At 37.1% G+C, this 22,568-nt stretch overlaps 1 protein-coding gene, 1 long non-coding RNA gene and 1 other non-coding gene across 3 annotated transcripts in view; 2 read left to right on the top strand and 1 right to left on the bottom strand.

The window, feature by feature from the left end:
* The window catches only part of LOC127868934 (protein unc-79 homolog), a 118,159-nt gene extending 115,561 nt beyond the window's left edge, over positions 1-2,598 (bottom strand). The window contains exons 1-4 of the mRNA XM_052411124.1: positions 2,537-2,598; positions 1,870-1,910; positions 771-891; positions 50-210 (exon numbers count right to left, since the gene is read on the bottom strand). Coding sequence (XP_052267084.1) covers positions 50-210; positions 771-891; positions 1,870-1,894 — 307 coding nt within the window. The 5' untranslated portion in view covers positions 1,895-1,910; positions 2,537-2,598. The remainder of the gene's footprint in view (positions 1-49; positions 211-770; positions 892-1,869; positions 1,911-2,536) is intronic.
* Positions 2,599-2,827: 229 nt separating this feature from the next.
* Positions 2,828-6,548, top strand: LOC127868942 (uncharacterized). Its single transcript, XR_008044327.1, has 2 exons — positions 2,828-3,038; positions 5,157-6,548. It is a non-coding gene; the product is annotated as an uncharacterized LOC127868942 (long non-coding RNA).
* Positions 6,549-14,006: 7,458 nt separating this feature from the next.
* LOC127870523 (U5 spliceosomal RNA) lies at positions 14,007-14,123 on the top strand. Its single transcript, XR_008044870.1, has one exon. It is a non-coding gene; the product is annotated as a U5 spliceosomal RNA (small nuclear RNA).
* Positions 14,124-22,568: the final 8,445 nt, after the last annotated feature.

The raw sequence follows: 22,568 nt of genomic DNA, 5'->3' as shown, positions 1-22,568 counted from the left end.
CTTTTCAAATCCTTGCTAGTGCACTATAAGGACAATAACATGTGCTCACCTAAATGCCCAGTCTGGACACATGGAACCAGATCAATCATGCTCAGTGTGGCCTTGTAGAGACCTGCGTAGTTCAGGTTTGGGAACACGGACAGACGCACGCTGTCTCGCTGCCGTGGCCCGTAGCTCTCAGCTGGTATGTTAGGAACATCCTTCAAAATGCTGAAACAAAGGTGTCAACATTTTATAAATGATACAGGGCTTACACAATCTATCTTGCCATTAAAACTTGTCAGCAGTAGGGAAAAAATAAACTAAAACTTTGCTCATGTAGTGTCCATTTAAAGACAATCGCATAATCGATAAATTGACCGCCGCAATATTGGTTATCATGTGACCCGCTGCCATTACTGTACTGAAGAATTTACAGATTGTCTATAAGTATTTAACATTTCTTTATAGGTATAATATATAATTACAGTAAGTTGATTGTTGGATATTATTAATCAAAATATTAAAGCTTAAGAAGTTTTTTAATGGCAAATGTAAAAAAAAAGTTATTTGAAACATACCTAAGTAGAGTGCTAGAGAAGTACTTAAGAGTGCTGGCAATGTCCCCACCCAGGGGCTGTGGGTACATACCTGAGGAGAGTGCTGGAGAAGTACTTAAGAGTGCTGGCAATGTCCCCACCCAGGGGCTGTGGGTACATACCTGAGAGGAGTGCTAGAGAAGTACTTTAGAGTGCTGGCAATGTCCCCACCCAGGGGCTGGGGGTACATACCTGAGGAGAGTGCTTGAGAAGTACTTAAGAGTGCTGGCAATGTCCCCACCCAGGGGCTGGGGGGTAAGGTTGTTGGTCACCCTGTAGTGGTAGTCCTTTAGATTACGAATCTTTGCTGTAACTGCAAGAACATAGCAAAGAAAGATGGCTTGACATTCATATTAAGACTTGCTCTGTAAAAATGGGGCTTAATGCATGTGCATTAAATGGTGCCCCAATTAGCCTGCCCAATCCTTACTGTCAAATCAGGGACAACACTTTCCGATAAGACTGGATTTTCTTTAAGAAGAGAAGAAAATTACATAAAAGCCTACACTTTACGCCACATGCATAAAGCCCAGTTGCCCCAGAGCATGACTGATAAAAAAAATTCCTTAATTTTCAGTACTGGATGTGTAAACTGCACAATCCCTCCCTATACATACAGAAACATATAATGTAAGAAACTGTTTAAAATATGAGTATGAGGTCTAAGAGTTAAGTTAAACCTGTTTATTTCAGCACGATTGCGTTGAAAGCAAATAGCTAATTATGTCTGTTTAATTGTAAGAACCAGTGGTTGTTTCCTTTGGGGTGCGTGGGGGGTGTCCTATGAACGACTGAATTCAAGTTCTTATTTTAATTAACATACATTTAACATTAACATACATTGTCACATAAGTAGCTGTGAACAGTTTTTGGACCTATAGATACCGGTAACAAAACATGACTAGCCACTTAAAAGCTGAAATAATGTAATTAGATGGCCTTGGTGTACTGGATATGGTGTTCACCTAGTAATCCAGAGGTTATCGGTTTGATCCCCACTGTGGAAGTGTTCTTAAGATCTTCCCAAAGACACCAAGAACTAGTTCTATCCAGGGCCAAAGGCTCTTTGTATAGTCAAAGGGCGTCAATGCTCCAGAGGAGCCCTGTACTTAATGTGAAATAGAACAGGAAGAAGAAGAAGAAGAAGAAGAAGAAGAAGAAGAAGAAGAAGAAGAAGAAGAAGAAGAAGAAGAAGAAGAAGAAGAAGAATGGAACACTCATGCTCAAAAGAATCTGTGACTATGACTACCATATATATTTTAAATAAACTTTGAAATTCCAGACTACTCACATGTAGCTGCTCTTGTGGTTGCCATTTTAAGGGCTGTGTGTCTGTCAAATAAAAACAACACACATATTTGAAACTCAATTCAAGGCTAACATTTCAAAATAAAGTGAACTTAACATGTTTATGAAAATATAAGTTTATTATTATATTATTTTAATTTGAGCATTAATATTTCCAGGATATAACAATAAATGCAGCCTCACCTAACATTGAATTACATACATAAATAATATTGCATCCTTCATGCAGACTTAATCATTTATCCCAAACATGACAGTATATTGTCTGGGTAAATATTGTCCACTGCCAATATCAATTAAAATTCAATTAAGGATATCTTATTTCTTATTATTACTAACAGCATGAGTGGATTTAGATGGAATGTGTATAAAGCATTAACAGTGAGTGCCTTTCATTTATATAAGCTCATTCCTGTGACTATGTTTCCAGAAACCTACTATAGCATACAACAAATAAAAGCAACACATATTGCCAATTTCTTAGATGCTTGCATCAATACCAGAGTCAATTTTATGATAATCTACAGTCTGCAGTAGACAACACTGTTAATAATGTAGCTCTATAATTTATAAAAGCATTTACTGACATCTATGTTTATAGTATATTTACTTATTTCGATTTAAGCATAATATGCATGTGTATTATTTACCTTCAGCTTTATCTGTCAATGCTATCTCTCAGCCTCATCATCCGCCGCAGCTTCTTCGTTCTGCAGCGCACGGATTAGTCCATTCTATGTAACGGCAGAATTTAAGTTGCGTTGAGATAAGCACGCTTTACAAAAGCCGTTTGAAGCAATTAATTTACGAACTTATTACAAACTAGATTGTGCTGAGTTTATACCATGCCTTAAATTGAGATGTATTTAACATAAAATTGCTCCCCCATATTTATTATTATGGACTTGCCCATTTTTGCGAAGCAAACGTCTTCTTGACATCGTCTACGATTGATCAGTGTCACAAGTATGGACGACGACAGCAATGATTTTGAGGAAAATGACGATTTGTATACCTTACATATGAAAAAGCCAATAAATGATCCCTGGTTTCCGATGCAAAATACTTCAAAGTTAAATGCTTTGCCAAATGTACCTCCGTCAGACCCACTCAGATCAATGAAAAGCTCAGAACAATATATTGAATCGCTAGGTAGGTTGCACTCAACTAATATCCATCGATAATTACTGCACATCAGTGGGTTATCTACCAATGTAATCCTAAACACGCCATGTATCTGCTTATTTTTGGTTTAAGTGTTTACAATTATCAAATTATTAAATAATTATATAATAATGGTCTTCCTTAATCCAGGGTATCGCGTTTACAGATTTTTCTAAACGTTTAAACGAAATGAAATAAACGAAATGTTACCGTTTAAACGATTTCCCTATGTCCGTTTTAAAAACATCAGTGCCATCGCATTTCCAAACTGAAAATAGTAATTATTTCCGGAAGTACATATCCCATCCGCACAATAACGTCATATTAAAACCATAAAATATTATAAACCAGACCATTCGTATCACCTCATGTGTATTCGTCATTCTATAAAAACAATTTAAAGAACGTCAAAAATAATGTAAAATCGATGAAAAACTCTGTATCAGAAAACGACACTCCACGAAAAAATTAAGTACTTTTTGCATATGCAATAGAATGTGCATATTGTTTGACCGCAGAAAATGAAAAACCATGAGTAAACTAGAAAAAACATAATCAATATATAATTTGGTTAAAATATTGCTTTCAACATGCTATCGCAGTGTTTTACTTTGCTAATCAATCAATTATACTATATTTAAAGATGGCGGCATATGCACTGTTTCGTTGCAAGATTTTCGGAAAGTAGCGAAGATTTTCAGTTAGTTTCCGTTCATGTCTGTGCCATCTGCTAATCAATCAGAAATAAATTACCGCTGAATTCGGTAGCCCGGATTAACCAAAAGTACCGCAGTTCGTCATTGATATACTTTGTACGGCTAATCAGCTACTTTATTTGCACCCCAATATTTATTATTTGATATTGACTTTTGTTTAAACGTTAACTGTTTTGGTAAACGTTTATTAGCAAAACATGAAACGCATCTGTTTAAACGTGATACCCTTACTAAGGATGGTATCCTCGAGTTATCCTTGAGTTGCGTAATTATGTTTGTTGCTTTTATAAAAGTGTGTATTGTTTGTAAACATCCAAATAATAGATTGTTTTTGATAGTGTCAAACCGCCATCTTGAAAGTTAGGTCTGTCTTGAGTCCAGGGTTCTGGTTGGCTGTTCCAATTTCAAGATTTGCATGCTATCCATAGGCTTAAAACAGACATTGCAGAGGAGTTTAATTTCAGTAATATCGTTGTATCAATAATACTCGCACAAACTTAATGTTGAAATTTGGAAGTAAAAAACTGTGCCTTATTTAAGTTATTAACTGTACCTTACAGTAAACAGTTTTGTGTTACAGTTTTTTTTCACCATTTTGGGAAAGGGACCGGGTCCTTTTGGATTGGAAAAAAATCATGTTATTGCTTAAATTGGGAAATAAGTGTTGCTGTCTTTTTATTAACAAATGCTTAAAAATAAATAATAATAAAAGTGATGTGAATACATTTACTAAGGTTTCACTTGATGAGAGAAGAAACAACATGTTGAGATTTATTTGTAATTTCTTTCAATTTATTTCTTTTAAACCTTCAATTGGGAATTTGTTGATCCAATTTGAGAAAAATATTTATGCTTTTACATTTGGAATGGGTGCCCCTACAGGCCCTTAATATGAATGAAAATAAACACTGTGTTACTTATAAACACTCTATGAACAAAACATAAAGGAGGAAATAGTGTTTGTATTTGAAAAGAATGTATCAATTTATGTTGCATTACACTATCTAACTTTTTTTAAACATATTAAATATCAGCAAAACTATGGTGACTGTTCAAAACTTTTTTTCGTTACTATCTGCGAGGGATTTCACGCAATTTTTTTAACCATGACCCAAAAAGGAACCAGGACTCATTATAGTAAATATAAGGAAACAAACAATGTGATATAAAGATCTATAGGCCAAATCCACTTTGTGATATTAACTGAAGTACATGTTGTTTGGAGATATCCCTTAGCCAAACTTTGTAAGATAAGATTTTTATATAATATTTTAAATATCTTTTTACAGTTTTATACAAACATATAGCCATAAATGCATGTTTGTGATTGTAACTGAAATGAACAACATCTTATTTGGCAAGTGATCAATGTATTCTTGAATCCTTTCAGAAAAGAAGCTTAAGAAAGTTAAAGGCCTTTCTTCCAAAGACGTTAAACAATCAGAGATGATTCGCTCTTTAGAAACCTGCCGTCATCTGCAGAACTCACAATATCTTGCGAGCAATGACACTATGAATGATACAGTGACGGTTGATGAAGTTACAAATTCCATGTTTGTGGCCATGCAGAGAAAACTGAACCCCGAAAAACAGGCCCTGAATCCACTGGAGTTGCTTCCATTGGTTGAAGATGATGTCTTGTCAAAGCAAACAGAAACTCAGGATGGCAATCTTACATGATTAATGATATACATGGTGACATATAGACAGAAGTTATACTATACCATGTTTATAACAGTTATTACAATTAGCAGTTTGGCCAAGCAAGCACAAAATTGCATATTACTGTATTGCTTAGGAGCAAGAAAATGTTACACGCTTTATAAATCTGAGATTCTGAGCAAACACCTAAATATAGTAATTCCAAAATTTCACACAATTCAAGGGGAACAACCAGAACAGAAATAATCCAAAAAATAGTGTTCCTATTCACAACATTTGACTCTATTTAGTAGAGAAGCACAAGTTATGTGTCAAAGGTTTAAAATGATTATTGACAATATCAATCAGTCTTACAGATGTATATTCCCCTATGATTACATAATACATGCACCAAATATTGATACATGTGTATTTATTCATTAAAATACCATTCAAAATGAGATCACTCCATAAGAAATCACAGCACAGTTATAAAAACAATCGCGCAAGGAAAAACAAAGGTGCACTTTTCAAAAAAGGAGTATTTCCAAACTATAACTGCAGTCATGCGCCCTGTGCAGAGAAACAAGTTCGAGATTCTACTCCGTTGAATTCAGATCCTGACCAGGAAAGTGTCGTGCGATTGGGTGATTCTGTGGCTAACCATGTCTTTAGTGTGTGTAAGTGTCCTCGGAATCCACTCCTTCTCCCTTTTAATCTGCAACCACTTCAAACAGTACCACAGTCTGAAAATCCAAGTGCTACAATTGGAAACAGTGCAAAAATATCTGACTATGAGAACATCATTGTAAAGAGGACACAGCTTGGAAACATTTTCAAGTGCATATGGAACCTTCATGAGCGCATATTTGTCTGTTGTTGTTAATGCTTTGAGGCTCATAACTTAAGTGCTTGATGTTGACACAACGTTTATTGTGGCATAAATGCGACACATGCATTTGTGATGACATGGAATGCTTATTTACAAGATAATATAGTGCACGGTGAGCTTTAAGCCTTAGCCTTATGCCGCGGAAACTACACCGCAGAACACCATAGACGCTTGGAGTGCACGCCCCCTTTCAGATGTGGCATTCATTTATTATTTCGTATTTATTATCAAATAAATGCTTCAATCTTAGTCTTTCTTCATCTGTTAGGTGTGACATGAAGAAATATGTTGCCATAATGACTTCAAATAAGAAGAAAAAATAATTTATGTTTGCGGCATGTTACAAACCACTTTTTTGCATAATTTTCCTATTTTTACCAACTTTTTCTACAAAACTGCAGACTTATCTTGCTTATTTTAGTATTCAAGCTCAGTAAATGTGCAAATGTAGATGCTAGTACACAAATATGAGTTTAAACATTGTTTTCTAGTGCAAACCAAAACACATGAAATTTTCCTAAAATTACGGTTGCAATGGTTTTAACATTATTACCTCCCTTTGTTTTTCTTAATCTAAACCATAGCGGTTAAAAGATATATGCTAAATTATGTTCGATTTGTTACCGCAACACATTTGTGGAATATTTGTATCAATTTTTGTATGATAAACACAATTTAAAAATTTTGCGTTTTGCTATTAAGGGGGCAGGGGATATATTTTTGACCAAATTTCGAGTTCCGAAAGGCCCCATACAGTCAAATCCATTTCATCACAACAGAAAGTGACACAAGAAAGCCTTTTTGTGTCAGTGTCATAAAGTAGGCAACATACATTGGAAATACAACCAAAGACAAGGCTGGCTTCTTCACTTGTGAAACAATGGCCCTTGATCTTTCCCCCCACCCACCTCATTTTTAATGAAAAATTGAGAAATTTGACCCATTTCATGGCATGCACAGTACATTCAAACAGAATGCAATCCTAGTTTTGGCGACATAACTCATTAATTTCATCCCTGTGAAGTGTTTATTTACTGGGTACCTAGAAAAGTGCCTCCCATACTTTTAGCTTTTTCACAATTTACCTTCAAAGTTCTGTGCTGTTTCCACTCAGCATATATGGAATAAGTTATTAATACAAATAATTAGATTTTAATATCAAGTAATACTGTATGTTACTCTGTCAAACCATGAATATCCAATGCAACTACAATAGGTGTGTCTGTATTTACCAAAACATTGACAAATGTAAAAGTGTAATAATAGGCAGCACCTATTTTAAAAGGGTGGAGCATAAAAATGGAAAGAGGGAGAGGGGCAACATTTTTTAAAGGTGGAGTATTTAAATGGAAAGGGCCACCTGCCATTCAAATTTAACTAAATTCCTTAGTGACAATTTTGAATATGCTGAATGAGTTCTTTTTTTCCAATATAACCTTTGCAAGAAATACAAATGTAGTTTACAACTATAATTTGTAGAAAATGATGTAATATATTTTATTGTGTAGTAACTATAGAATCATAATGTATCAGCAGCGTATCCAGACAATTTTGAGAGGGGGGGGCTGAACTGGGGGGGTCGTTGATTTTTTTTTTTAAAGGCACCTTGAAATGACGCAATTTCCTGCTATCTAATCAGCGATTTGCATGATAAAAGTGCATGAAAAACAAACAAGAACTTAAGTTCCGACATCAAGTGTGACAGACACACAGGGGTAAATCAAATGTCTCTGGCACCACTTATGTGGTGGGAGACATAATCTTTATCCAGAAATTTTTAACAGTGTTAGATGGGTGGACCTCCTATTTAACCTTGTTGGATATCCTACTAAGTCACCATCTTGGATGGGTGGATATTTTCAAACTTGGTTGTAATCATATTATGTATATCTTGTTGAGTCTTGTGGTTCAAAAACTGTCAAATAAGGCAAAGTCATTGATAAACCTTTTTTACAAATTATAAAAATAACATTTTAACAACACTCTTTATTTCAAGTTCTATGTTATCTTACAAACACTTGAAGTTTGAAAAACATGTTTTTGTTATGTGCATTACACTTTTTTCAGTATTTATTACTGCTTAAAGTGTGCTTTATGTGTGGTTTCGCCAAAAGTACATTGTACAGTCAATTGATATGAATAATGGATCATGTGTCTTTGATTGACAATTAAAAATGCTTATATCTTTCATAATAAAATTGGTGAAATAAATATAATGGGCAAGCGTTATTTTTACCGAGGGTTTAGTGTGTTTTTCTAAACTTGTGCGAATTCCGGGATCAGTCTATTACCTACGCAATCTTCAGTCTTCGATTGTCAATTAGCTACTAAATCTAAAAAAACGCAGAATAATAATGTACAGCTGCCTTCAACTGTACACCATACATGTAATACCTACTTCGTATAGACCAGTAAACTGGCACACCATACATGTAATACCTACTTCGTATAGACCAGTAAACTGGCCCCCCGTTGAATATATCCGTTGACTCTGCTGACTATAATATATATAGACAGAACCAAACCAATCATTGTTTGCACATAGGTACTACCAGAGACGTAGATTACATGTTATCTATGTCTCTGGTACTACACGTCTTTTTAAGCGGAAAAGACGTTCAAGAAACGCATAACATGGCTTGGTGCTGAGGACCATTGTTGTAATATCGCAGTGCTAAAATCGTCAACAAGTTACCTTTCATAATTTCAATTGTTTTGCTTTTATACACAATTTTATGAAACAATGAATATTTTGGCACGATGGAACAAGATTTATAATTCAAGATAATGTATTTGCATTTCAATAAACTTTAACAACCTATCACATTTAAATACATATTGATATAGCTAATGCTTATAATTTTGTATAGGTAACGCATCTATCCATGGCGCGTTTGGTACTATTACCGAAAGAGCACGCTCTCGGTTAATCTAGAGACCCGAAATTAAAGATGCAAATTTGTCTTGGTTTGTTCTTGACTTTCTTGTCGACGTTTAATGCCAGCTGGAAGTTAATACAATTTATCAAGACAGTGAATTGTATGCAAAGAAGTAAAAGTTATTGACTCTAAGTATCCAATATATCCAATATTAATTATCCTATTGATTATTGCTCAATGAACATAATGAATAAATTACAAAACAACAAAATTACAGTCTAATATTAGAATAAATACAGCATGTTCAATTAGTAAAAACATGTTATCAGTAACATTAACATAAGCTTAGAATGTTATTCCTCCAATACTCCATAGCCTTAAAAATATTGCTCAAAACTCTATTTTGCAATTTAACATCTGGCATTTTTACCTATGGCATTTTACCTATGGCATTTTTACCACTTTACTTCTTGCATTTTTATCTCTGGCATTTTCACCTCTGGCATTTGTACAGCACACCGATTTTTATTGATAATCATGCATGTATTTCCATTAACTAGCAAAGGTGTAGTTAAAAGCTATCTGTTCAGTTATAAGTATGTTAATATGTCAAAATAAGATCGAAAATATTAACTTAATAAAATTTCCAAATACAGTTGGGTTTATTATGCTTCCCCAAAATTGTATTTTGGGGGGAGCATATAGTCGCCGTCTGTCTGTCTGTCCGTCCGTGCACAATTTTTGTCCGGGCCATTTCTCAGCAACTAATGACCTGAATTCAATGAAACTTTATGGGAAGCTTCACTACCAATAGGAGATGTGCATATTATCAGCAGGTTCTGGTCTGATGATTTTTTACAGAGTTATGGCCCTTTGAAATTTTCCATTAACTGTACATATAGTGCAATTCTTGTCCCCCCAACTACTGTACTGACTGGAATTCAATGAAGCTTTATGGGAAGCTTAACTACCTTGAGGAGATGCGCATGTTGTTTGTGGGTTCTGGTTAGATGATTTATTTAGAGAGTTATGGTCCTTTGAAATTATTAAGTTGCTAAACCATCCATCGTATTATTTTGTACAAAGTTATGCCCCTCAAGACGTTTCCTTTTATCTGAATATATAGTGCAATATTGTGACAAAAAAACAACAACTTTGGGAAGCATCACCCGTCTCCGACGGTTTCTTGTTACGACGGTAATAGGCTGTTGGTAAAGCTGTGTTAATTTTTGTATTTTAACATCGCAGACTTATAACATGAATTGTATTTAGAAGGCACAAACCTGTGTTCCTGCGGTTCATGCAAATTCTCTTACGTGGTTGCATAAAATTCATATTTGGTCAATTAAATTATATCAGACATATTATGAAGATAATTATGTTTATCAAACTTTATTTTAATTGAATAACAAAACTGCACAAACAATTTTTTCGAGTTAGTCTTTAATTTTATGAATGCAACATAATCGTCTTAATACTACACGGATTCTTTTTAGGATTTGACATCTTGTGCCGGACGTCTTCTTCTTTGTAAAGCCACTATTGGCGTCTTCCTTAAATGGCTGCAGGTTCTTTTCATCAGAGTGGTTCATGTCATCACTCAGTATCGTGCAATCCTCAAGCCCATTGGCATCATCATTGCAGCCCTTGTCATCTGCACATACCCTGTCATAAGTTAGGCCCTTGTCATTTGTGCAGCCCTTGTCATCGGTGCAGCCATTTTCATCAGTGAGGTTTTTGGCATGATTGCAGCCCTTGTCATGATTGCAGCCATTGTCATCTGTGCAGCCCTTGTCATTTGTGCATCCATGGTCGTCAATGCAGCCCTCGGCATCTGTGCAACTGTTGTCGTCAGTGCAGACCTTGTCAAATGTGCAGCCAATATCATATTTGCAGCCCTTGTCATTTGCGCAGCCATTGTCATCTGTGAGACCCATGGCATCTGCGCAGCCCTTGGCATCTGCGCAGCCCTTGTCATATCTTTGCAGCCTGTGTCAACTGCCCAGCCTTTGATATCTGCACAGCCTTTGTCATCTGCCCAGCCTTTGTTATCTGCACAGCCTGTGTCATCTGCCCAGGCTTTGTTATCTGCCCAGCCTTTGTTATCTGCGCAGCCTTTGTTATCTGCCCAGCCTGTGTCATCTGCACAGCCTTTGTTATCTGTGCAGCCCTTGTTATCTGCGCAGCCTTTGTCATCTGACAAACCTGTGTCATCTGCCCAGCCTTTGTTATCTGTACAGCCTTTGTCATCTGCCCAACCTGTGTCATCTGTCCAGCCTTTGTCATCTGCCCAGCCTTTAATATCTTCCCAGCCTTTGTTATATTTGCAGCCTGTGTCATCTGCCCAGCCTTTGATATCTGCGCAGCCTTTGTAATCTGCCCAGCCTTTGTTATTTGCACAGCCTGTGTCATCTGCTCAGCCTTTGTCATCTGCCCAGCCTGTGCAATCTGCCCAGCCTTTGTTATCTGCCCAGCCTTTGTTATATGTGCAGCCTTTGTTATCTTCCCAACCTGTGTCATCTGCCCAGCCTTTGTTATCTGCGCAGCCTTTGTTATCTGTGCAGCCTTTGTTATCTGCACAGCCTGTGTCATCTTCCCAGCCTTTGTTATCTGCACAGCCTGTGTCATCTTCCCAGCCTTTGTTATCTGCCCAGCCTTTGTTATCTGCACAGCTTTTGTCATCTGCTCAGCCTTTGTTATCTGCGCAGCCCGGTCATCTGCCCACACTTTGTTATCTTTGCAGCCTGTGTCATCTGCGCAGCTTGTGTCATCTTCCCAGCCATTGTTATTTGTCCAGCCTCTGTCATCTTCCCAGCCTTTGTTATCTGCCCAGCCTTTGTTATCTGCGCAGCCTTTGTCATCTGCCCAGCCTGTGCCATCTGCACAGCCTTTGTTATCTGCCCAGCCTTTGTTATCTGCCCAGCCTTTGTTATCTGCCCAGCCTGTGTCATCTGCCCAGCCTATGTCATCTGCCCAGCCTTTCTTATGTGCGCAGCTCGTGTCATCTGCCCAGCCTTTGTTATCTGCCCAGCCTTTGTTATCTGCCCGGCCTGTGTCATCTGTCCAGCCTTTATATCTGCCCAGCCTGTGTCATCTGCCCAGCCTTTGTTATCTGCACAGCCTTTGTTATCTGCGCAGCCTTTGTTATCTGCACAGCCTTTGTTATCTGCGCAGCCTGTGAATTGCCCAGCCTTTGTTATATGCGCAGCCTTTGTCATCTGCCCAACCTTTGTTATCTGCATAGCATGTGTCATCTTTGTCATCTGCCCAGCCTTTGTTATCTGCACAGCTTGTATCATCTGCCCAGCCTTTTTTATCTGCCCAGCCTGTGTCATCTGCCCAGCCTTTGTCATCTGCCCAGCCTTTGTTATCTGCGCAGCTCGTGTCATCTGCGCAGCCCTTGTCATCTGTGCAGCCTTTGTCATCTGCGCAACCTTTGTCAGCTGCGCAACCGTTGTCATCTACGCAGCCTTTGTCATATGCGCAGCCTTTGTCATATGCGCAGCCTTTGTCATATGCGCAGCCTTTGTCATATGCGCAGCCTTTGTTTGTCGTCTGCGAAGCCCGTGGCGTCGTCATTGCAGCCCATGTCAGTGCATTCTTTGTCATTAGTGCAGGTCTTTTCATCAGGGCAGCCATTGTCATCGATGCAGCCCTTGTCGTCAGTGCGGCCCTAAACACATGGATTGTGTGAATTTTTGGAATATCTTCTGTGATAAACATGGTATGAGCCTTGTTTTAGAAAAAAACGGGCTTTATGCATGTGCCTTTAGTGTCGTCGCAGATTAGCCTTTGAAATTTGCACAGGCTGATCAAGGACGAACTGGCTAAACTGGATAATCGTGTAGAAGAGACTTCCTTTAAAGGAAAAATTTCATAAAAAAACGAGTGTCGTCCCTAATCAGCCTGTGCCGACTCCACAGGCTTACCTGGGAGGACACTGTATGCACATGCATGAAGCCTAGGTTTCCCAGAATGAGGCAAATTGTTCTTCCTTTCTGCTGTAGTTGTGGCTAGATCCTGGAAAGTATGCATTGATAGGAGCTGCATCACAGCTGGGTATGAACTGCAGTGATGATCTGGGCTCAGGGAAATCTGGGCTAAATGCATAATTGTAATTCAGTTATCGTCACAATTAGCCTGTTCAAATCGCATAGGATAATCAGGGACGCTAGTTTCCGCATAAACAGGATTTTCTTTAAAAGAGGCTTGTTTACTTAAAGAAACGCCATAAAAGCAGGATTTGTTGTCTGTAACACTGCACAGGCTTATCTGGTACAACACATTGCACGCACGCATTAAGTCCCATTTTCTCAAAGAAGCACAGTGGTACATGAACACTTACACCTTTATCTATTGGCTTCCATCTAGAACATTTACATTTTATTTACTGCTATGCGGTAAATGAGGTAGGAGTTATCTGATTATTAAAACACATTTTAGACAAACAAGGAAGACAAATATATTAAGCAATCTTTATCTTGCTTTAAAATTAAACCTCGTGCTCGTATCTGTCAAGTGTTACAGTGATTTCCCTTGACAGGAAGAAGCCAGAGTTGCTGCACATTTCTTCTAAAAATAGATACCGACAAATTGATTAAATTTGTCTTTTTACCTGATTTTCAAGTGTACATATTACCAATAATTAAGAAAAGTAAGTAATTTATTTCTAAAATGATATTGAATTCATTTTTTTCCTTTTTTATATGCAGTATATTTTCCTGAAGAATGAAATGATGAAAACATACTTCTGCTTCAAATAACCGTAATGTAAACTGTCTACTGAAATAAGAAGGCAATATAAAATCTTGAACTATTACATGTAAGTTAACTCTGGTTTCACTACAGTCACGAATAAATCTTTCGCCTTTTACTAAAGATTTCCGTGCAGTGGAACAATCAATGAGTCTATAGACTTATTTCTGCAGTCCCATCTCTATGGGATATCAAAACACATAATATTTCATATACTATAATTTCGTTGATTAGTATAAGATATGAAAGTTACATAACTTATGCCCATTGTTATCCCCTGCCAAAGGCCGAGAGATATAATATTGGCGTTGTCCGCAAACTACAGTGTGTGTGAATAGACTTATAGAGCGCTGTCGCAAGCCTTCGATTTTAGGTGGATCATCAGTGAATAAAAAAGCGGGCGTTTTAAACTCATTAACCATCTTAATAACAATTCCTATGCAGACATACAATACAAACTTGTCCAAACGCGACACGTGAATCAAATACCTGAATATATAATTGTAATTATAGTTCATTGTATTCAATCACTTTATAATATATTTTTTGAAATGATGATGGTCATGAAACGATGATATTTTGTACACATAATGTTATGGTACGTGCCGCACCATAGGGGATTCTACATTCCATTAATACTTAAACGACACAAAACGTTCCACGTTAGCTGTGTGTGTCATGTGAGAATGCCTTTGCTAATTAGCACCAGTTTAATGATAAGTGTCACAATGCACATTGTCTTAAGTATTTACTACAGAAACTAACTGACTTTCGTTCGTTATTTACATCTGTTGTTGCTGCTAGCAAATGCAGATTTTTCACGTATATTTTAATAGAAAATCATTATGTGGATTAAATATATAATTTATTGTACTTTTCTCGCGTTTTAAACGTTTCTGATAAAATAAATTATTATGTTGTCATTGTTCGATAGTCTTAAACAAATATATTGTTGTATGCATCGGAACCGTTTCGTTCATGTATGAACGTACAATAGATAATAACCAAAACCCAAATACTGGAGAACTATATATATATATATATATATATATATATTAGCCAGTATAATCATACAGTGATTAATAATTATAAATTTAAAATATTGTCCAATTTTGCTGCTACACAATTAACGAACAAACGCATTTAACGAGTACCAGCAAATAAACTCAGCTGATTGTACATATGGATTTTTCAGAGAACAACAGCTGCCGAAGCGTAAATGAAATCCAGTCAGCCTATTGGAACCAGCTAGAGCGCCGTAAACTTACATCCTGTAGTGATTTACTATAAGACCGAGCCGGATAAGTTACAACACAAGAGCGTAGTAATAGTTTCTGACGAACTTGGACATAACGCAAGTACAGTGGTTTCATTTATTGATAACATTGTACCTAAAGTGAAGAAACTGGTCCAGCCAGTCAAGTGCAGGAATAAAACTATACTCAGAGTTGTGGCACATCATGAAAACATATTTGGGTGCAAAGCCGTCTGGAATTGCTTTGAAGCCGGCCACGGTAAAGGCCCATGCGACGGATTGGGCGGCTCAACAAAACGTATGGCTGATGAAGCTGCCAATACAGGAAAAGTTGCCATACAAGATGCTGAAGACTTTTATAGTTGGAAGCAGTCGCAAAAGTGTTAAATGAGAAACGTACAATTCTTATATGTTTCTTCAGTTGAGTGCCAAACAAAAGCCAAAGAATTTAATCGTCAGGAAATTAAGGCAGTAAAGGGTACAATGAAAGTTCATGCCGTGACCGGAAAAGGAAACAACACCATTATGACATCACATGTAAGCTGTTATTGTGACACCTGCATGAAAGGTGAATGTTGTTTGTCAACTCAGTGCACCGAGGTGTCACTTGTAGTTCATGATAAAAAAGATCAAGAGAACATGCATGTAGATCCGAATAAGATTCATGTAGATCACACCAATGAAAATGAACATGATGAGATCCTTGAAGGACCCAGCATGACTGAAAATGAAAATGAGATCCCAAAAGATAGATAGACACGTGATGTTGTAATTGGTACATTTGTTGCTGCAATGTATGAAAGAAAAGTGTATATAGGAAAAGTTGTACAATTCGATGAAGATGACAACGAAGTTGAGATTACATTCATGAAAAACATGAGAAGTCGTTTGCAGTGGCCATCGAGTGAGGACAGGATATGGGTTGATAGAACAGCAATCGTTTGCACAGTTGCAAAACATATACCAGCCGGAGAATCCAAATCAAAGCTGAGCTTTAAGCTTAGTTCTTCCGATCTCGTCACAATTGAAGGTTTTAAAGAGATGCACAAAAAAGTATAATACTGTAGATTTGTGTTACATTCGTCTGTAGACTACTACAAGTATACCGATATTGCATTTGTAAATACACTGTATTTTTGCCTTGTATAATGCGTATCTATGTGAAGTACAATGCGCAAATGATTGTATTGTTATATTGTAACGAACCTTACATTGATAACATCAATTAAGCATGATGTTCTTGATGAATTTTAAATCGCCCTACTACATGTTGCGGTTGTTTGTTATTTTGATGAACGTGTTCAATGAGCAATAATGAACAACATGTGTGTTTAAATATGTTTTTGAGTGTTCACGTATGTCTGAAATCGTAATCATAACTTGCATGCAACATTATTAATTGAATTCACTACTTAGTTAAAAATTATCAAGTGCGTATAATGCATTCGAGTTTACTTGATGTTAATAAAAGCATTTGAGAGTTTATTTTGCGTTATATATTTCTCATTATCTATTACACAAACTTGCTGAAATTTAGTAAGGTTCGTTATTTAAGAAGCCCTGTACTCGACAAGCATATGTGTGTAAACCTGTGTGCCTGAGTAAGCACTTGAACTTTTTTAACCATCAATTCCCTCATGGGTCCAATCAAGGATGAATAAAGAGTAAACAAGAGTAACAGATATAAATGTAAACGTCATTAATGATGCATAATAAACAAATCCGTTTTATTTTCGAAGTTAAAAACAACAACACTTTTTGGCTAGGGGCGTAGCCCTAAGGCCATAGCAATGATACAAATTTCTAAGACATTCAGAATTGGCTGGCTGCCAAAACCCACGAATGAATGAATTCCCAAAAGTCCGATTTACCACTTGGCGGTTATTCATTCGCAATCAAAGAAGTTTTTCGCAGATCTCAATAACCCGCCTTGTAAATACAGAACATCACTATATAACATGACAGTGTCATAAAACGTGTAAAAAATAATATTGAAGCAAAATTGCTAAGGATTGGCTACGACATAGTTTTTAGATGGTCGCTTTAGCGACCGTCTAATGTGCTTGATGTAAAATTCAGGTCGATACGGCCTGGGTATGATTAGCCCAATTCCCGCTTACACTACGCGCGAAGAAAGAGTTGTATAATTTATGCAAGAGGTTTGAGTTCTCCAATTATGTTTATTCACAAATGGAAACATTATATTAATATCGTGTTAAATGCAATAGTTTCGAATGGTGTTTTATAGAAAAGAATAAAAAAAAACAATGATCGTATTGCACGTGTCGCGGAGGAGATTGTTTATGAATGATTAAAATAGTCCACTTTCTGCTGCGTCTGCGTGACGTAGTATTTTCGCTCATCTCATTCATAAATCTGAGGCTGGCGATAAACAAAGGGGAGTCCGGGTGAGAATTACGCACTAGTATAAGGTTACGCTTGTTTATATTCACAGTTCTCAATTAATAACACGTTGACCACGAGTTCAACAATTATTACAGGGATACGATAGACAACATAAAAATGATTCATTATCGCTGAAACTGTTAAAAAACATTTAAATATAACAAGAATATTCTCTAAAAAATGTAGTCTTGCTGTTTTGAAATAAGGTTTGGAATTTTGGTTTCTAAATAACTTAATTAAAAACAAAAGTTTAATTATAGTGTTTTTTACTTTTAGTCGCATATTTACCGCATTATAATGTGTGTTATAATAGGCAAACCATACATTACTAAAATTCTATCTGCCTTCGCACATAGAAGGAATGGGTCAATTAGGTGCTGCGTTTCCTTTGCTTACTTCAGTTAGAGGTCAATTCTTTACGTAAAAGCAATCACAAGGCCCCGGCTTCAGAGGAATTGCGGAGCGTTCTTACATAATTTAAGTCGTAGTCGCATGGTATTTGCGTTTAGCGTCCTATTTGGTCACGTGGTTCTTTTTCGCGGGTGTTTTGGCATTCATGATATGAGGCTATTAATAGATGCGCCTGTCGATAAACAAAGGAAAGTTTACGGGCGATAACAACGCAATAGGTTACGCTCTCACATACAACTCAATGACGTAGTACAGGTCGTAAATTGAGAGATTTGGGAAAAAGTTGACGCTTATTTATATTCTCAATTTATAAAACGTTGAACATAAGTTCAACAATAACTTCAGCGATACGATAGACTAAAAAAATCATAATCGCTTAACCCGAATATAACAAATAATTTATAATAATAATACGAATGACCTCGTTGAAGCTACTACATCGGGTATTTCTGGAAAGCGTTCTTGGTTCTCAACACATAGCGGCGATCTTTTGTATTTACGGGTGCTAGCAACGCAATAGTAGAAGCTTAGTAGAAGGTTTAGCTTGTTTATATTCACAGTTCTCAATACATTGACAGTTGGATATGAGTTCATCAATTACTCAGGCATACTATAGGCAACCTCGAAAATGCTTTATAATCGCTAATACCGAAAACAACTAAATATATTATATTAAATATATTTATAACAATTTTAAAAATGTAGTCGGCGTATACGCCGACTTTGAAATAAAGTTAGCAATTTACTTTTCTAAATAATTGAATACAATTAAACAAAAGTTAAACTATTGTGTTGTGTTTTTCACTTGTAAGCTGCATATTCACCGCATGAAATGTGTGTTAGCATTGTCAAACCACACATTAGTGTGAGTAAATAAAAAATATACTACGGGAGAGCACTTCATATGTGTCCTCATATGCCTTGTTATGAGTATCTTTCTTCATTATCGAAATATATCGTATGTTTATATTTGATTTAAACGCAGTTTTCTTTCGTCACATTTAAATCACACGTCAATAGCGCCGTCATGCGAAAATGGGTCTTATGCGTTTCGGCAAGCGTTTGTTAAACCCAACATGTGCTCTTGCGCAGTCAGGCCATAGGCGACGCTGTTCGCTTTAAAATCACTCAATATGTTATGTTTCTCCTTACCAGAAGGAGGGATAGCTGAGTGGGCTATTTATATGATGGGCGCATATGGAATAAGACCCATTTTCGCATGACGAGGGTCATTACAAATCTAATTGCGAATTGAAAATCCCACATTTAAAAACAATGCTTTTTGATACAAAATTGAATTAAAAATAGCAAACTTGTTAATAATGGCAGCCTATCGACGCATTAAGGAATGATTTCCAGACGTGCTGACCAAGTACGGCAAACATTGTGGTATGATAATTAAACGATTTTCTCTTATCGTGACACTATACTATTTCGCTAATGATTGTTTTCTCATCTTGGAGGCGAAATTGAAATTCTGCGAGATGGATTGTAACGCGTAATTGTAACAGGGCCACAATTTGTGTCGTTTGAGCATACAGAGAGTAGTCCGGAATTCCTTACACTGAACAGTGCTACATCCTTTGAATTGAGCACATACGCAGTGATGTAGCAAAAATTCAGAGTTTGTATCTCGAATCAGCTTATAAAACATTCGAAAATATTCATGCGTGTCTGTTGGCGTTATGTTAAAGTCACTAAGATGAAAACTGAAACAGCTTCGCCTAAAAGCGCATTAGTGCTCTATACCTATGTTTATGTTAGCGTTGTTGACACCGTGTGAACTGCTCGGGTAACAAGTAAAGCATAAACAGCAATGTTTATATACTTTTATTCCTCCATATACAAGATACGAAGATTATTGTATATTTTGAATTTGTATATGGTGTCAAAAATCAAAAGTTTTGTACACGGAACTTTCATTATGAATTTATATTCTTGGTGAGATAGTCATTTGATATTAGAAAAAATATTCCTTTAATATGATGGTGACTGCAAATTTTCTTTATATTAAGTTCTCATTACCATTTTCATCATTATTTCTTTGCTTTCAGAACTTCCAAAAAAGCATGCTGTTTTTATTTTGTCTTAGTTATTTCTATGAAATAATAAGGATGATAAAAAGTGCACACAAAACTCGACCCGTGCGCTATGACACACACTTTTTAAAGTTGAATGGCGTGTGTTCATTTCAAACTTGCGATTGATTTTGAAAAATGAATTGCGTGTTAAATTATGCAATAGCGAACATCTTCAGTGCCTTCAGCGCTTTGATTATTATTGTTTGCATATTTATGCGAGAATAAGTTCCTCACTTGACGGTCTAGGCCGAAAAGATACGAGTGTCTACGGAGACAGTAAGAAGATTTTTTTTTCTCATACAATTTTGAAGACATTACATTTGGTATTTATAAACATATTTTAAGATATTGTTATTTTATTTTGCGTTAACAAGACATTCAAGAACAAGAAAATGAAAAAAACAACAACAAATATTCATGATCATTCTCGGAAATATACGAAGTTACCGGATATGATATTTCACTGCGCAGATCGAGCGCGCAAATCGAGCGCGAAAAGTTCTACGTGAGACAACGTACACAATCTGTACACCGTTCTTTATCAGGGGAAAGGCCCAGTCACACCATGATACCGGCGGAGCCCCTTTGCGTGATCCGGGATCTACCGGGATGAACCGGGGCTCTACTGGGATGAACCAGTCAAAACCGAGGCTCCACCGGGAAAGTATTAAAATGTTTAATACCTCAGGGATGAACCGGGAGTCACCGGGGAGGACCGGCAACGACCGGCGCGGCACCGGGAACAACCGGGACGGCACCGGGAACAACCGCGACGGCACCGTAGCTCCACCGGGGCCCATACAGACCCCGGCAGAGCTACGGCAACGCCCCGGTGAATGCCGTTAGAGTCCCGGTATAGCTACGGTATATAAGAAAACAGGCGCTCTGCCGGAACGCCACCGGCATTCACCGGGGCTCCACCGAGGCATTACCGGCGACGACCGGGGTAAAACCTGGTGTTGCCGTAGCTCTGCCGGGGTCTGATGCCGGTTTAGACACGGTGAGTGCCGGCGGTGTTACGATATACCGGGGCTCTGCCGGCTTTCACCGGGGCTCAACCGGTGCAATACCGGCGACAACCGGGGCTATGCCGAGACGCTGCCGGCTTTCACCGGGGCACTACCGGCGACAACCGGGGGTCTACCGGGGCTTCAACGGGATAAACCGTAGCCAGTCCGGGTTGACCGGGACTGCCGGGCTGTTGACCGGCTTCAACCGGGGCAGCACCGGGAAATAGTGTGACTGCGTTAAAAAAATTCTACGAATCATCCCGGTCCTCGCCGGTCGACCGGCGTTAGCAAACCGGGATGGACCGGGGCTCTACCGGCAAAAGTGAGACTTGGGCTTAAGTGGATTTTCTTTTGTATACACATTACAAAGGAAGTATGAGTGTTTTCCTGATCTGTTAATTATGTAATATAAAGCTATTTTAGGCCATTGAAAGTGATTTATTTGACGCCAACAATAACAGTTTTTTTACGGCCATGTTGTTGTTGTTGTATATCATCACCGCCTATGAAGACGAACCTCTACCAGATCTGTAGAGTTTAACAAAAGGTTATCGTTCCCACAACCGTTTCTTGATGTCCTCCACCGTCTATGTACACTGTAGTATATACACAACTATTGTCTTGTCTTACAGTCTCTGAGCTTCTGCACTAACCGCTAGGGTCAATCCGTATAAATTCGGACAAAGGTAGAAATTCGGACAAAACATCGTAAATGCATTTTACGTCACACTAAACCTAGCTCCATGCCTTCAGTGCCTACAGCGCCTTGATATCAATTGCTACAGTAGCGTTTAAACATAGTGTACGATATTTACAATAACTAAATCAATTATGAAAACATATTTATAAACATCATTGGTGATATTATTCGTCTAATTTGATAATATGTTGGTTCTATTTCAATTTATAGTTTAGCATATCCTTTTTTTTATTCAATATAAAATGTATACATGTATATGATCATAAAACAAAGTGATACTATGTAGCAGCAATAATATTCAAACATGTAACACAAGATATGCTAATATATACTTTTTTCACCTTGTGGTTTCCTTTTGATTAATTTTTTTTTTCTTTAGTTGTTTGTGATAGGTGTTTAAAAAAAAGAGAAAAACAACAGAATAGTTATGAATAATGATGAGTTACATAAAGTGGGTAGAAAGCATACTGGACTTGTTTATGAAAGTTTAATGTGTTTCCATTTTTGTTCAAATATATGAAGTGTATCATTGTTAAGGGCTATTTCCTTTTCAATTTGAATCTTCAGTTTTTAATAATTGATAAAACAGTTCGTTGTAGGTAGCTCTACTTGTTTTCTGTATTTCATGCTGAATATAAAATATTTCATTAATATAATTCTGTTATTCACAACGTTATTAACCTCTTGTATTTTGAAGGTATTATTCCCCAAACTGATGTCTATGAGAGATGGTTTAACATTTTAGTGTAGCATATCCTGACAAACGAACCTT

This window comes from Dreissena polymorpha, chromosome 2, assembly GCF_020536995.1.
Source record: "Dreissena polymorpha isolate Duluth1 chromosome 2, UMN_Dpol_1.0, whole genome shotgun sequence".
In the NCBI taxonomy this organism is placed as follows: Eukaryota; Metazoa; Mollusca; class Bivalvia; order Myida; family Dreissenidae; genus Dreissena; species Dreissena polymorpha.
This window is presented reverse-complemented; position numbering and strand designations above follow the sequence as displayed.